The 17878-nt window shown below is 42.5% G+C and overlaps 2 protein-coding genes across 10 annotated transcripts in view; one reads left to right on the top strand and one right to left on the bottom strand.

Moving 5' to 3' along the window:
• nxn (nucleoredoxin) overlaps nt 1–17746 on the bottom strand; it is an 86226-nt gene extending 68480 nt beyond the window's left edge. The window contains exon 1 of the mRNA XM_035792213.2: nt 17232–17746. Within this exon, the coding sequence (XP_035648106.1) occupies nt 17232–17540 (309 nt within the window). The 5' untranslated portion in view covers nt 17541–17746. The remainder of the gene's footprint in view (nt 1–17231) is intronic.
• LOC118397453 (rRNA methyltransferase 3A, mitochondrial-like) overlaps nt 1–17878 on the top strand; it is a 114572-nt gene that overhangs the window by 71359 nt on the left and 25335 nt on the right. The window lies entirely within an intron of this gene.

Genomic DNA, 17878 nt, shown 5'->3' on the forward strand with positions numbered 1-17878 from the left:
CTGCGTACCAAATAGTGCCGGGGTCGATTAGTATCGTGGATTTTAACTACTTTCGGAAAACACTATATTTTACATACAGCAGGTTTTTAAAAAGGACCAAAGTGTGTTCGTGTGTGGTCTGCTTCGTGTTTTAATTTTTGTCATGGAAAAAAAAAATCACGATACTGGTACCGTCACAAACCTAATAGCAAATAGCACCTTATTCCATATGTAGTGCACTACTTTTGACCAGGGCCCAGGTCAAAAGTAGTGCACTATATAGGGAATCGGGTGCCATTTGGGACGCACTCAGTCTACATAATTTTCACTCAATCAGTCTGTCTCCAGGAGAAATCCCTCTCACACAACAGATAGTCAGCACCTCCCACATCATCCTCTCCCTCTACGCCACAGCTAGGCCAACTCTGGATGTTTCTGGCTATGTCTCTTTTTAGCCTCTTTTCTCTTCTCGCTGCAATACCATCATTACTTATTCCCCCATATTGGTCTCTACTCTGGCCTGCCTGTACATTCTACAGATTCCATGTCATTTCTCAACAATGTAATCAGAAGACATTCTTCGCCCGTAAAAAGCTTGCAGCTGCTGTGAGCAGACAACTATTTCCCATACATAATCTCACTATGCTTTACATTTGCACTGGGGACTCTGGCTTAACCGTGTGGGATTGGATATATCTTAACAGTCAATGTAAATGTGTGTGGTTCTGGGAATTACTTTCATAATTATTTACTCTATTGAAAAGCAGAAGAAGTGACACCATAATATGTGATATATTATTTGAACCTATAATGATATGAAAATCAGCATGCATGAGGTGGTGCTTTACCATTCATATTTCATTTGTTTTCAGGACCAGCTTGGCAAGCAATGCCCTTGAATAATGGTTAGTGAGTGCTGGTGTCCAAGGGATCATACGACACACTAATAGAACTACTGAATCTTTAATGAGGTCAATAAAAAGCAGATGGAATGATGTGAATGTCCTGCCAAGGAGAAAGCAGGCCAGGAGGTATCCTCATATCCATTGGGCCAAGTAAATATTATGTCCAATTACATGGGAGGGCATATTGCTGTAGTAATGTGTAGGGATAAACAGACATATGGACTGACTGATGTTACTGGCAGCAAACAATATTCGATATTTGGATTACTAATCAAGAAATTGGTTGGAAGAGAATTATGTAAATCCAATTGTAAACATTAGTATTTGCCAGCTATCTCCAGAGACAGCAGGGAGGGTGATGAGAACCAGGGTTGAATCTGATTGGATTCTGACTTCACCCTGGCTGATATGACGATTGACAACGTCAAAACTGCCTTGCGCAGTGCTCTGCCAAAGTTCTGAACTCAGTCCCCACCGCCACTATTCACCGGCTCGCTACTAAAACAGTACATTAACTAGTTTCACTGTGGGTTGTGCAGAACAAGCACAAAGCCCTACTGCAATGCAAAAATAGCTAGATTTGGTTTGTTCTGCCATAACCATTCTGACAGTGAGGGGACACCTGACAATTTCTCAATTACCCTAATCAGCTCAAATAGAAAGCTCACTCTCTGTCATAAAGATTGGCTGGAAAAAGGCTGATTCGATATTATGGAAAGGAATCTTTAAGAAGGCACAATGCGTTGCCATCCGACCTTAGACACACACCACCTCATTATCTTGTAGCTGGAGATGAACGCCTTCCCTACAATGACATCCATCTTTAGAGGGGGCTAGGATCAGAATAGAGCACTACAACGTAGACCAGGCCTGGGCAATGGCCGGCCCGGGGTCGTGTGAGGCCCACAACCTGATTTAATACAGCCTGCAGAATCATGCTCAGAGCAAAGAATTTGCAAAAGTATTTGTTATTCAAATTAAAAGCTGAGTGTTCCAGCAATAGTGGACATAGAAATATTTCTTTATTGAGATATCAGGGAAAGCTGTGTGCAAAGAGAGCAACGCTGTCTTGGAAGACTGCAACTTGTCCCGACACCTCCAGACGAAGCATGTAGAGAAATATAGGAATATGAGCAGAGGGCCAATGCATCAAGAGTTGCTTTCTCAGTTGCAAAAGAAGCAAGGACTTTTCACAATACTGCATTCAACAAACTATGGAATTGCAAGAGCTAACTAGCTATGTACTGTCCCACAGAATTGCTAAACATAGCAAGTTATTCGCTGAGGGTGAATTCATTAAATAATGCTTAATTGACTCTGCACCAATACTTTTCCCCGACAAGAAAGAGCTGTTTGAAAATGTTTTTTATTTAAATTAATACATTTTTTATTTAACCTTTATTTAACCAGGTAGGCTAGTTGAGAACAAGTTCTCATTTGCAACTGTGAGCTGGCCAAGATAAAGCAAAGCAGTTCGACACATACAACAACACAGAGTTACACATGGAATAAACAAACATACATTCAATAATACAGTAGAAATAGTCTATATACAGTATGTGCAAATGAGGTAGGATAAGAGGTAAGGCAGTAAATAGGCCATGGTGGCAAAGTATTTACAATATAGCAATTAATCACTGGAATGGTAGGATGTGCAGAAGATGAATGTACAAGTAGAGATACTGGGGTGCAAAGGAGCAAGATAAATAAATAAATAAATACAGTATGGGGATGAGGTAGTTGGATGGGCTATGTACAGGTGCAGTGATCTGTGAGCTGCTCTGACAGCTGGTGCTTAAAGCTAGTGAGGAAGATATGGGTCTCCAGCTTCAGTGATTTTTGCAGTTTGTTCCAGTCATTGGCAGCAGAGAACTGGGAGGAGAGGCAGCCAAAGGAAGATTTGGCTTTGGGGGTGACCAGTGAGATATACCTGCTGGAGCGCGTGCTACGGGTGGGTGCTGCTATGGTGACCAGTGAGCTGAGATAAGGTGGGGCTTTACCTAGCAGAGACTTGTAGATGACCTGGAGCCAGTGGGATTGGCGACGAATATGAAGTGAGGGCAGTCAACGAGAGCGTACAGGTCGCAGTGGTGGGTAGTATATGGGGCTTTGGTGACAAAACATTTGGCACTGTGATAGACTGCATCTAATTGGTTGAGTAGAGTGTTGGAGGTTATTTTGTAAATGACATCGCCAAAGTCGAGGATCGGTAGGACGGTCGGTTTTACGAGGGTATGTTTGGCAGCATGAGTGAAGGATGCTTTGTTGCGAAATAGGAAGCCAATTCTAGATTTAACTTTGGATTGGAGATGTTTGATATGGGTCTGGAAGGAGAGTTTACAGTTTAACCAGACACATAGGTATTTGTAGTTGTCCACATATTCTAAGTCAGAACCGTCCAGAGTAGTGATGCTGGACGGGCAGGCAGTGATCCGTTGAAGAGCATGCATTAGTTTTACTTGCATTTAAGAGCAGTTGGAGGCCACGGAAGGGGAGTTGCATGGCATTGGAGCTCGTATGGAGGTTAGTTAACACAGTGTCCAAAGAAGGGCCAGAAGTATACAGAATGGTGTTGTCTGTGTAGAGGTGGCTCAAAAAAGAAATCACCAGCAGTGACATCATTGATGTATACAGAGAAGAGAGTCGGCCCGAGATGTGAACCCTGTGGCACCCCCATAGAGACTGCCAGAGGTCCGGACAACAGGCCCTCCGAGTTCAGTGTGTCAAATCGATCAAAGAAGTATTTGGTGAACCAGGCGAAGCAATCATTTGAGAAACCAAGGCTGTTGAGTCTGCCAATAAGAGAGTGTTGTGATTGACAGAGTCGAAAGCCTTAGCCAGGTCGATGAATACGGCTGCACAGTAATGTCTCTTATCGATGGCGGTTATGATATTGTTTAGGACCTTGAGCGTGGCTGAGGTGCACCCATGGTACGGTGGGAATCTAAATGGCCATTAATCTGTTTGTTAACTTGGCTATTGTTTCCCTGTCAAGACGAACAGTGACACGGCGTGTTGAGGACATTGCAGAGAATATGGAACAACAGTTGAAAGACAAGGTAAAGGATTTCACTTATTTATCCTTGGCCCTGGATGATAGCAGTGATGCACGTGACACGCATCTTCAGTCTGATGCAGTGATTGGAGAACTATTCAAAACAATGTCACTGACAAGGGTCTATGCAGCTCTCGATGAACAAAACTTCCGTAAGATTAGAAGTTGTACTGTTTGGGTGCCCATCAGAGACTTCACTCCTCACACTGATTGAGTAGTTTAAATGTAATGTTGAGCTCTCTCTTTGTGTTTTTGTGCATACCCATTAACAAGAGTTCTGTCCGTGGTGCTGAATGCACAGTGTACTTTTCCCTCCGTGTAGTTCATTGCATGTTTAATAATGAAAATACCTATCAAAAGGAGAAGATGGATGCGGTTTATTTCTGTGCATGTTAAAAAAGTAAAATAAGTAGCATATCTGGACGTGATTTACAGTGGATGTATCTGTCAACACAGTCATACAACATGATGTATATATGATGATATGATTCTGGCCCGCGATGGCAAAAATATATTCTAACGTGGTCTCCATGGAAAATAATTGCCCGGGCCTGATGTAGACAAACTAATCTAACCAAGTCGTCAGAGGAGTCAAAAAACACTTGTAGGGTGAACTCGGTCCAAAAACAGGTCGGTTTTTGACCAAAAAGCGGGACAGCGGCGGACAGCAGCGAGGGGAACTGTTTTTGGGGTGACTTTCATGGAGGTGCTAATTGGCTGTAAAATTCCTGAGATGGAGATTAGACGGCCTGAACCAAGCAACGCTCTCCTCCCAGGAGAGACTACTTCTGGAGCGCAATGGAGTTCTTTGAACTGCCACAGGGTTACGTGACTGTTCACCTTTCACTGGGGCTCACTGAGACTTGCATAGGAACCTTCCCCACACCAGTCTCTCTGTTAGGTAACAGAGACTTGCAGTACAGTTGTTTAAAGACAAAATCTGCTTGGAAAGTCCATGGTTATTTGCAAATCTGGACTAAAACAGAAACTATCATTCAAGAGAGGATTTCTTGAAAACTTTAAGTTTCCAACCACAATAAAGAAAATCTCCTTGAGATTCCAGCTATTTTTCAACTCTTAAACTAACATGAACTCTCCCTCCTCACCACATATTCTCTCCCTCAGCACCTCCCTCTCTCCCCCCTTACAGAGGTGGATTGGATGCTGTGCTGTCCTCCTTGTCACAAAGGTTTTTAAAGTCCCGCAGAGTAGAGCAGTCAGTCTCTCAGTCTCCCACAGCACACACCATTAGCCTGAGGGAGTGACCAAACCTTTCTCTCAGTTACACTACCAGTCCAGTCCTCATCTTATTCCTCTCCGTCTCAGTGCCTTTCTACAGAATGTGCACTGTAGTTATACATGGATTACTGATTATAATATAACATTGCCAAAATAATCAATGTAACAGTATTTAGGTTATCTCGCAGTGGAATTCTGTCAGCCAGTTGAAAAAATAAATACTCCCACCACTTGCTCCCAACAACTCAATAGTAGCGTCTGCTAAATGACTTAAATGTAAATGTAAATGTAGGCAAGATAGCAGGGCTGGCACCAATGTGTCAGTGTGCCAGGCTACAAGCTGAGACAGTAGGTCTGTTTGCATAGTAAGCCTCTTTTAGACAGGAGCCAGAGCTGCAGTTCCAGTCACATGACCAGAATTCACACCCTTCTCATTCAACGGTCTGCCATCCATCTCCTATTAGACTGGTGAGACAATGGCACAGGGAGAGGGGTTATTTGAGGGGAACGTTTCAGTGTAGGCGTTAAGGCGTCCTTGCATTGTATACAAACATTGAAAATCAACTGCCCTTTCAGCAGAAAGAGTCAACTGTGAGATGAGCTATATTGAACAAAAATATTTTTAAAAACGCACAGATTTTACTGAGTTAACGTTCATATAGGAAAATCAGTAAATTAAACAAATGTATTAGGCCCTAATCTTTGGATTTCACATGACTGGGCAGGGGTGCAGCCATGGGTGGGCCTGGGAAGGCATAGGCCCACCCACTGTGGAGCCAGGTCCAGCCAATCAGTTTTTGCCAACAAAAAGTTTTTTTTACAGACAGAAATACTCCTCAGCACCACCCTCCTCAGACGGTCCGCAGGTGAAGCCGCCGGATGTGAAGGTCCTGGTCTGGTGTGGTTACACAAGGTCAGCGGTTGTGAGGCCGATTGGGCGTACTGCCAAATTCTCTAAAACGACATTGGAGGCAGCTTATGGTAGATAAATGAACCTTAAATTCTCTGAAACAGCTCTGTTGGGTATTCCTGCAGTCAGCAAACCAATTGCACACTCCCACAAAACATGACACATCTGTGGCATTGTGTTGTGTGACAAAATATTCACATTTTAAAGTGTCCTTTTGTCACCAGCACAAGGTGCAACTGGGTAATGATCATGCTGTTTAATCAGCTTCTTGATATGCCATACCTGTCAGGTGGATGGATCATCTTTGCAAAGGAGAAATGCTTACTAATAGGAGGTATGTAAACACATTTGAGAAATTAAATGCGGTGTGGGGGGCAATTACAGACTGGAGGACTGTGTGTGCGCGAGTGTTCGCTGGAGAGAAGAGTCCTCAAGACCAGGGGAAAACTGAAACCACGGTCGCTAGACTAACACAGACATGGCAGCATCGCAAGGAAAACAGCAGATGAGGGTGAGATCATCAAGATAGAACAACAACAATATGCTTATTTCCATGGAAAGGAAACAAAGTAATTTCTTTCACTCTTAATTAATATCTAGTCAGTGTCTCCGGTGTTCCATTTCCTGTATTTGGCTCATTTGGAGAAAAGAAATGAGGAAAGTGGGCATTCTTGGAGAGGCAAGTATGTGCTAATTGGGGTTGGTTTGGAATAATGTACGTAAGCTGGAAAATCATTGGTTGTTCTCATTGGAGTGTTACTGTAGGCACTGTGGTGAAGACATGGCCATGCTTGTACTCTCCTGTGGAAACTTCTGGTCGTAAACCACAGAAAGAGAGCAGAGAGTCCGTATCAATGGGCCAGCTGCAGAATACCGGGGACAAAGCCATAGGCCCAATCCCAGTGGATCTTTCAGTGGTTCACGGACCACAGACCAAGGTCACAGCCTCAGCGTCTTTGTGTGTTTTCATTTACATGCAGATAACGGATGTAGAACCAGATCAGGTTGCTTAGAGGAGACACACACACACACACACACACACACACACAGAGAGAGAGAGAGATTCTGGTTGTGGTCTACAAGCCAGCCACACTGTTTTCACCAAATTTCAGAGGGTAACTTAAACTCCCCTTCAACATCAACCTATTGTTACCTCTCACAATATTACAGTGCTCCCTGTGAAATGACACAAAGAGCAGTGAAAGAGCTAGTAACACTAGCTTGGTGTGAGAGGCAACATTTGGCTCGGGCAACAGAGCATCGGTCCACAGTACTTTACTACAGCACAGTCTGTTTCCCTGCACCTTGGCCTTACTGCCTCTCTCTGCAGAGCAGGTGTCTGCCCACATTCCTCACGAGCTCCTGTCAAATATGGCTACAGTAACTCACAGCTGCAGGCCACTCAGCACAATGGAGACATATTGGACTACATAAGCGTTTTGAGATTGTCTGTAATAAAAAGCACTATAAAAGTTTAATACATTATTATTTACATTACAGCCCCACAGCCAGGCTCACTCACACAGACACTGTATGCATCTCAAATGACACCCTATTCCCTATGTGGTGCACTACTTTTGACCAGAACCCTATGACCCCTGGTCAAAAGAAGTACATTGTAGGAAATAGTGTAATTTGGGACTCCACCTCTACCTCAGACTGGGCGAGAGGTAACTGTCACAGAGGGGTCACCAGCACTTAGTTTTGGACTGTTTTGTTCGTGACATGAAAACTAATTGTCACTGTTTGCAATGTAAAAATGTGAATAAAAGCAGTCAGAGTTTATTTGAGTTGCCTCTAATTGTAATGACCCCTCAAAAAAACGTATTGTGAAAAATCTGTATTCAGCTGTGCCTGCTATTCTAAGAATTGATTTGGGTTGGGTGGCCCAGGTTTATAGTTCGCACAAAATTGTAGCCTAGAGACCAACGCGTGGCTGGTGCTGTGGGTGAGAGAGAAAAGTATGCCTCCATCTCCCACAGAACTAGAATGATATTCACCTTCTCTCCCAGTCTCTGCTCTGATAGACATGAACCTAAAACCATCTCCTCTCCAGCGTTTCAATTCATTATGTATTTCCTTATAGAATCATAGCAGTGAACAATTATAGAATTACTGCTGTTCAGAAAGAAATTAAATAATTCAGAATACTACACCAGGACTATAGGCCTATACTTTTAGCCACAGAGGATCAATGTTTTTGTATTGCCTAGCTGTGGATTGTGTGTAGCCGTCCGGAATGTGCGGAAAATCTGCCAGTGAACAGCATGCAGCCAAAACAGGCCTTTTGCAATATGTCAAATACAATGCGGAACACAGGTTGGAAAGAAAATGGCTCCTGAAAAGAGAAGACTAATCCGTCTGTAGAGGTTACCAAAATAGTCAATCAACTTCCAAATAGGCCTATTGAGGGAACAGTATTGTTTTACAAGGTAAAATAAGAGAGAGAGAAACTTTTGGCACTAGTGCATCGGCCATCTCCAGTACGTGAGATGCGCATCATTGGGCGAGTCAGTGAAACTGGAAAGCTTTTCTAGAACTATAATTTCCTCCTCATATTCACCTACAGTGGGGCAAAAAAGTATTTAGTCAGCCACCAATTGTGCAAGTTCTCCCACTTAAAAAGATGAGAGAGGCCTGTAATTGTCATCATAGGTACACTTCAACTATGACAGACAAAATTAGAAAAAAATATCCAGAAAATCACATTGTAGGATTTTTAATGAATTTATTTGCAAATTATGGTGGAAAATAAGTATTTGGTCAATAAAAGTTTCTCAATACTTTGTTATATACCCTTTGTTGGCAATGACAGAGGTCAAACGTTTTCTGTAAGTCTTCACACGGTGAGGTCTACTGTTGTATTCAAATACAATTTGAGTTGAATGGATTCAAGACTAGGTTGTTTTTAATGATCTCAGATTGTCAGTTAGTCAAGTGTCCAAGTAGCCGGTCATTTCAATCATTTGTGCGGTGTTAAAGAAGATTATGCTAAGGTCTCCGGTCATGTAAAATGCCACAGAATTTCATTCATAAAAAGGCTAATATTATCCCAGACCCTAGGCTACAAAAATAATTCCCCATGTATGCAACTTCTGCAAGCACCTCTACTCTACTACTCTGTGCCACTACGCAAATGCGATGATCTGCATGCAACACTCACTTTTTGTTCCGGCACCTCCCGATTTACAAATTAAGCACTTGGGGTCACCCCACTGCATAACTAGCCAGGAGGGGTGAGAAGTTAGTCACTGAGGGGTCACCCCATTGCATGACTAGCCTGGATCATTTAACTACGTAATCTTAGCATGGTGGGCTTACTTACCATCCCGTCAGAAGCGGGTTATCTAGCCTTTCATCCTGACTGATGGGCAGAAGTTTAAATTATGTCCAGGGCTTCATTTGGTCCTATACCCTCTCAGCATGGGCTTATCAGAAGTGTTTACCCTGCGTGTAATAAGGCTCAGTGTTTGTTCACCTAGTTATCCACTTAGCAGCAGTAAACAGCAGCCCAAACTGTCACATACAAGTGAAATTGACAGGTGAGAGAGCATCTACACAGGTCAACCCCAACCAAATTTAGCATTTACAGATACGGAATTGCACATTATCACCTGCAAATAAGAGGGCATGCAGCAGGCTTTTTCCAGCTGCTCCTTCCAGAATCAAAGACATGCAGCAGGCGCAGGGAGGCGTAGGGCTGAGATATGTGATGAGCAGGGGGCGGTTTTCATCAGATCAGTGACACCCTGATGACAGGCACCCTTAGCCCCTCACTGAAGCACCTAGCAGCTGTGGCTCTAGTCCACGACAGTGCGTCTCAAATGGCACGCTGTTCACAAGGCTTTCCCCACTGGGTTCTGGTCAAAAGTAGTGCACTATGTAGTGAATAGGGTGCCATTTGGGATGCAGCCTCTCTCACTGGGATGTGATCTCTCTCCTCTCTTGATTCAGCAGAAACACACTGCCCCAGAGTTTATTTTCCAGCGTTGGCAAAGTGGGGCTTTCACAGAGACTTGGTGAAGGCTGTAATTGATTTACGAGCGGCTCTCCCACTCCTGCTTGTACCTCTCCATGTAAGGCAGTGCCAGCCAAGACACTCCGCTCACATACACAGCCTTGGTTCCATAACAGGCACCCACCCACCCACTGTTCTGCTAAAGGGTCCCTTGAACACCACACACACACACTGTTCTCCTCCCACAGCTACTATGACCTTTCTATTATGCCAACTCAAGGATGACAAAATATCAAACCGTAATAAAACATGTTCTGTGAACCACAGCTTTTCTGATGTGAATGACGTCTTGTACTGTATGACTTAAGTGAAATCAGAGTGGTAACAATTCAGCGGTAAAAAATGTGACTCTTCAAATGAAAACCTGCCTAATAGTCAAACTTAAAGCCCACAAGGTCCTTTCAAAACAAAACTTCCTCGCTTGTAAAAAATGTAAGACAATGTCTTCAGTATTCCATCTTATCTTTGCATGGTTAGATAATAATGGGAAGGGAGGGGGAACTACTGAAGGAGGGGTGGACAGAGGGAGGGAGGTGCCAGGTGGGTGATGAGGCTCTGAACGAGGCAATGGAGTGAGATTGCTGGCTGTGCCATGAGATGAGCCCCACGTAGCTCAACAGAGCTGCCTCTCTCTTTCTCCTCCCCTGCCTACAGCCAGAGCCCAGCCAGGCCTGAAAAGGAGGAGGCAATAGGGCCACTTACTACCCACAGACCCACAACCTCAATGCAGCACAGAGCCACTCTTTACTAGTTGCTATGATCACTCGCATGCAGGCAAGATCAGTGCCCGACATTGTCTTTTCACTGAGGGGGTAAACAGTCCCATGCTGCCAAGTTGTTCAGTAGCTGACCTCACAGCTGGACTGGACTCAAATGTGTTTCCTCTACACAAACATATTGATTTAGACGAGAGCATTACCTTGTCTTGCTTCCCTTCCATTTACTGTAAACAATTTCTGATTGCAATATAGGCACAGATGATGCCTTTAACCATAGCATGTATGATAAAAGCACTGGCAAGTCATATTGGTGTGGGTTACCACCTTGTTATCTCTTTTTAAAATAACTTCAAGTCCTGTTAAAATGAATTGTAAAGAATTTATGGAAATTAAACTGCATATAGAGTTGAAGTCGGAAGTTTACATACACCTTGGCCAAATACATTTAAACTCAATTTTTCACAATTCCTGACATTTAATCCTAGTAAAAATGCCTGTTTTAGGTCAGTTATGATCACCTTAAAGCATCAGGAAGCTTTAACTTCCTGACTGATGTCTTGAGATGTTGCTTCAATATATCCACATAAATTTCCCCCCTCATGACGCCATCTATTTTGTGAAGTGCACCAGTCCCTCCTGCAGCAAAGCACCCCCAAAACATGATGCTTTCATCCCCTGTGCTTCACGGTTGGAAGGGTGTTCTTCGGCTTGCAAGTCTCCCCCTTTTTCCTCCAAATATAACAACGGTCATTATGGCCAAACAGTTCTATTTTTGTTTCATCAGACCAGAGAACATTTCTCCAAAAAGTACCATCTTTGTGCAGTTGCAAACTGTAGTCTGGCTTCTTATGGTGGTTTTGGAGCAGCTTCTTCCTTGATGAGCGGCCTTTCAGGTTATGTCAATATAGGACTTGTTTTACTGTGGATATAGATACTTTTGTACCTGTTTCCTCCAGCATCTTCACAAGGTCCTTTCCAAGCTGTTTAAAGGCACAGTCAACTTAGTGCATGTAAACTTCTGGCCCACTGGAATTGTGAAACAGTGAATAAGTGGAATAATCCGTCTAAACAATTGTTGGAAAAATGACTTGTAGATATATAGATGTCCTAACCGACTTGCCAAAACTATAGTTTGTTAACAAGAGTTTTGTAGAGTGGTTGAAAAACAAGTTTTAATGACTCCAACATAAGTGTATGTAAACTTCGACTTCAACTGTACATGGAAAGCAAGAAATAGCCAGCTCATGTAGACACAGCTGACATACATACATATCCACACACACAGTATATCACAAAAGTGAGTACACCCCTCACATTTTTGCAAATATTTGAGTATATCTTTTCATGTGACAACACTGAAGAAATGACACTTTGCTACAATGTAAAGTAGTGAGTGTACAGCTTGTATAACAGGGTAAATTTGCTGTCCCCTCAATAACTCAACACACAGCCATTATTGTCTAAACCGCTGGCAACAAAAGTGAGTAGACCCCTAAGTGAAAATGTCCAAATTGGGCCCAAAGTGTCAATATTTTGTGTGGCCACCATCATTTTCCAGCACTGCCTTAACCCTCTTGGGCATGGAGTTCACCAGAGCTTCACAGGTTGCCACTGGAGTTCTCTTCCACTCCTCCATGACGACATCACGGAGCTGGCGGATGTTAGAGACCTTGCACTCGTCCACCTTCCGTTTGAGGATGCCCCATAGATGCTCAATAGGGTTTAGGTCTGGAGACATGCTTGGCCAGTCCATCACCTTTACCCTCAGCTTCTTTAGCAAGGCAGTGGTCGTCTTGGAGGTGTGTTTGGGGTTGTTATCATGTTGGAATACTGTCCTGCGGCCCAGTCTCCGAAGGGAGCGGATCATGCTCTGCTTCAGTATGTCACAGTACATGTTGGCATTCATGGTTCCCTCAATGAACTGTAGCTCCCCAGTGCCGGCAGCACTCATGCAGCCCCAGACCATGACACTCCCACCACCATGCTTGACTGTAGGCAAGACACACTTGTCTTTGTACTCCTCACCTGGTTGCCGCCACACACGCTTGACACCATCTGAACCAAATAAGTTTATCTTGGTCTCATCAGACCACAGGACATGGTTCCAGTAATCCATGTTCTTAGTCTGCTTGTCTTCAGCAAACTGTTTGCGGGCTTTCTTGTGCATCATCTTTAGAAGAGGCTTCCTTCTGGGACGACAGCCATGCAGACTAATTTGATGCAGTGTACGGCGTATGGTCTGAGCAATGATAGGCTGACCCCCCCCCACCCCTTCAACCTCTGCAGCAATGCTGGCAGCACTCATACGTCTATTTCCCAAAGACGACCTCTGGATATGACACTAAGCACGTGCACTCAACTTCTTTGGTCAACCATGGCGAGGCCTGTTGAGTGGAACCTGTCCAGTTAAACCGCTGTATGGTCTTGGCCACCGTGCTGCAGCTCAGTTTCAGGGTCTTGGCAATCTTCTTATAGCCCAGGCCATCTTTATGTAGAGCAACAATTCTTTTTTTCAGATCCTCAGAGAGTTCTTTGCCATGAGGTGCCATGTTGAACTTCCAGTGACCAGTCAGTATGAGTGAGTGTGAGAGCAATGACACCAAATTTAACACACCTGCTCCCCATTCACACCCGAGACCTTCTAACACTAACGAGTCACATGACACCGGGGAGGGAAAATGGCTAATTAGGCCCAATTTGGACATTTTCACTGAGGGGTGTACTCACTTTTGTTGCCAGCGGTTTAGACATTAATGGCTGTGTGTTGAGTTATGGAGGGGACAGCAAATGTACACTGTTATACAAGCTGTACACTCACTACTTTACATTGTAGCAAAGTGTCATTTCTTCAGTGTTGTCACATGAAAAGATATACTCAAATATTTACAAAAATGTGAGGGGTGTACTCAATTTTGTGATGTACTGTATATGTGTATCTCCTCTGAAGCAAAGCTTCTCTTGTCAGGTACCAGGAGCTTCATATACCTGTCCTGGTGATAAAACCACATCTGTGTATCAGACAAAGCCTGAGTCTACATAGCTTTGCAGTCTTGTGGGTTGGCTATCTGATGCGTTATACAGCCTAGCTACAGGAACAGAAGAACACATTCACATCAATGCACACACGTGCCAAAATAATCATTCTGAAGGGGGAAATGTATTGGCCACATGAAGCCTTAAGTAAACACTAAACATGTAAATGTCTTAGGACATGTCAGAAGGCTATGGTAGTGTGACCTACATCTGACTGCTCACTGAAACATGAATTCTCTCTTCAGTATAAAAACAGAGCGGACAGAGCTGGTCAGTTAAACCACTAACAGACACACTCATTCAGGCCCCTGCTGTTCTGAAGATCACAATTACTCTGCAATTAATACTGGTGACACTGTCAGAGTTAAATGCAAAATTGAACACTACTCTCAAGTAACCTTAGCCAAGTCGTGGCCGCACTCGAATTTTGAACAATGGCAATGTCAATGCTGCAGAATATTTTCCACCAGCAGCATTCAGAACACAGTAATGCTGCCCTGTGGAGATATGCTCCTCCCAGACTGGCCCAAGACAACCCCATCCTTCCTTCCCTGCCTCCATCCAACCGCCATCCCTCTGTCATTCCCCCCTTCACGCCTGGACTGCATAATGAAGTGTAACACAAACCATCACCAACAATCTGCATCACATTAGATGGGCCTTGATTCAATCGAAATCATGTTGCACGAAGGGTTAGGGTTCTACAGGAAAATACTAAACTAAGGAAATTCACAAAGAGTTCATAAAATATATAGCACGCTATTTGATGACTATGGGGAAAGGTTGGGTGGTGTGGAGCCAAGAGGGCAAGGCTCATTTAAAAAGGTCCTGTGTGCCCTTACTGTTGAAAGATAATCATCCTAAATGTCTGCATTTCATTGAAGAGGTGGTCAAATGTAATTACTTGCCAGTATGTGGATAAACTATGTAGGCCTCGATCAGATAAATACATGACAAAACATTCACATTGTAAAAAATATCATTCCACTGGCACAGTATATGCAGAAGTATTCTTACAGAAAATCTCCTGCAAATCCCTTTTACTAGCCTGGTGTGGCAATGAAAAGAGACACAGAAGATGGCTATATATACACTCTTAATTCAAAGAGAATATTTCCAAATGAAATAGTTTCCCGGGCATCTTAGGACAATGAAATTATCACTGTCCAACTAAAAGCCAGCCTCCTTCATCACAATCTTCTGCTCCCATTATTTTAAAGATATATAAAATACCATTTCTAAATTTTCAAGCCAGGAAATCATACCATACCATTTAGATCTCCTTAAAATAATGGGAGCAGAGATGGTGATGAAAGAGGCTGGCTTTTAGTTGGACAGTGATCATTTCCTTGTCCTAAGATGCCCGGGAAACTCTTTCATTTGGAAATATTCTCTTTGAACCAGGAAATCATACCATACCATACCATTTCTACCTATCCTGTGAGGCCTAGAGACATGATCATGTCTTTACCAGGAGTTACTGGGTATAATGTCCTGTACTGCCAACAGGGTAGCAGCAGCAGGGCACTGAGAATGGCGCAGCTCCGTTCTCTGCAGACAATTAGATTTATATTCACAGTACCTCGGCTCGCTCCCTCTACCCTTCTCTCCCTCACGATTACAATGTACACATATATTATATCCGCCCACCTGGATATTATTCTTTCTAGCATATACATTATGTGCATGCAGCTGCAAGCAGAGACACATCGGCTAGCCGAGAGTCTCAGTGGGATTAATTGTCATTTGTTATTGAGAATCATCATTTGTTTTTAAGACAGGCATGCTGACGTATGTAGGAAACTGGAGTTGCAGAGGACCCAAAATAGATCCTGAACCTGCAGCATGATGCAGGTATCATCTAGGTATAATTTATTTCTAATCCTGAAACCATTGCTTTACCCATAAATGTACATGATACAAAACACACTGACATCGGCCTAAACATTTTAAAGGCTTTCACAACATGCTATTTTTATGTTTATTGAATCCATGTCTAGAAAATAAAATACAGATTCAGGATAGTGTGGTAATCATATTTACAATATAGGCCTAGATTAATTATATGGGAGAGTAACTGTACTCATTTGTCAAACTGCACACACACATCTTGACAAATTGTGATATATTAGCGATATGTAGTTTGTTGTGTGCAAGGCAAAATAATAAATAAATAAATGGACAGGGTACATAGAAAAGATGTAGCAATTTTCTGAGAAAGATGAGCTTAAATCATAACATCTACAGGCTAAACATCTGTTTTTGAAACCTTTACATTAAACCCATATGAAAGAGATGGACAGATACTAGGATTAAAATGACTTCATGTGACCCCTACAGGTATATTTATAGGAAATGTGTTTAAATCTGTTCTCCTTTTTCAAACATATGGGTGTTTTCAAATAGCTGTGTAATGTGTAGGCCTATTATGAGATGTTGACTTCTGGATCCTAAATAATGGCCCTACAATTAAATAATTACATTGAACAAAATCCTAACAACCAAAGAGTAGGCCATTGTCTCGAGTTTCACATATTTTAATAACACCGATTTAAAAAATACATTAGACTTTTTTACAATAACTCTTTTCATCATCGATAATTTCACCTGGGCTATAGTAAACCTTAGATATATTATAGAGAAAAAAAAACATTTTTACTATATTTAGATCAATATTTAGAAAGCATTGTCGCTATTTCAAATGGCCTACAATAATTAAAGTTTCTCAAGATTTTTTTTGTAAATGTTTTGTAAATGATCCTGCCCCTAAAATGTTTGTTTTTTCTCCCCCCAATGTAATTTGTTACCAGAGTGTTTGAATTAAAAAGGTTTCTATAGATTTCACTATGAATAACAATGCATTGTAGACATCAGCATATCTTCCCACTACCTGTGTGTGTGTGTGTGTGTGACATTTTATTATTTCAATATGGATATTTAGGCTATAGATAATGTGACACATGGCACTGCAGTGCACAATAGATAGGCTATATGATGTATTCAATGCAAACAATGGAACCTGGAAGAAATACAGTGGTCCTTCTGTATAAACCGTAATCTATATACATAACATAAGACAGTGACAAATTAATCTACCTACTGAAAAAAAAATAGGTCAGCTGTCAACATTAAAAACATGTTAGACCCTGTATCAACTTTTGGTTCCACAGTCAGTTATTTCCAATGACCCACATGAAAGCATACACCTGTGCACTGTAAGGTAGGCCTATATAAAATTGGGCCACGCATGTTGTTTATTTAAATAAGGGTTTATTGGCCAAATGACCAGGGTAGCCTAAATATATGGGTGTCACATTTTTTTTTTAAATCAGCGTGCAATTCCAGGTTCACATTTGTATTAGTCAGTGCTTACCTTTTTGTGTCTATCTTTGAAAGGCAATGCCGGCCATTGCATCTCCTGTAAAAAGTCTTGCCAATGTTTCTGGTCCTGATCAGATGAGACGAAGACGATTTCCAATTTGTCTTTATGTTCAGATGATTTTTTGAACTTGCTATAAAACTCACACAGACTGGCGTTGAACTGCTTACAGGGACCGTTTAAACTGCAGCCGAAGTAGAGCCCGACCAGGGACAGCTTGATGCCCAGCGCCTGTACATCCACCTCGGCTGTCTCGCTGTTGACGAGCCGCTCCCCGAGTAGATTCACCAGTAACTCCGACATGCTGCTCGAGTCCTTGAAACAGACCCTAATATATTCCGTTCTCTTACCAATACTGCAGAAAATGAAAACCAACACGCCCTCGTCCTCCAATTTAGCTTCCTTGGAGAGAGCCCCAATTCGTTATATAGCCTATGCTCAAATGTGTGCACAACTACAGATATCATCCACTCAGCTCAGTCGCTCCAATGTGTGGTGTGCAGGAATGCGCTCCAATTATACTCAATAGAAGTGGTTGCACTCACGTCAAAGCAAGAAAGCAACTCTTTCATGACACCTAGTTATAAAATGGCGATATTGCATCTCTATAATATTCTTGATGTATATATATATATATATAT

This window comes from Oncorhynchus keta, chromosome 18, assembly GCF_023373465.1.
Source record: "Oncorhynchus keta strain PuntledgeMale-10-30-2019 chromosome 18, Oket_V2, whole genome shotgun sequence".
NCBI lineage: Eukaryota > Metazoa > Chordata > Actinopteri > Salmoniformes > Salmonidae > Oncorhynchus > Oncorhynchus keta.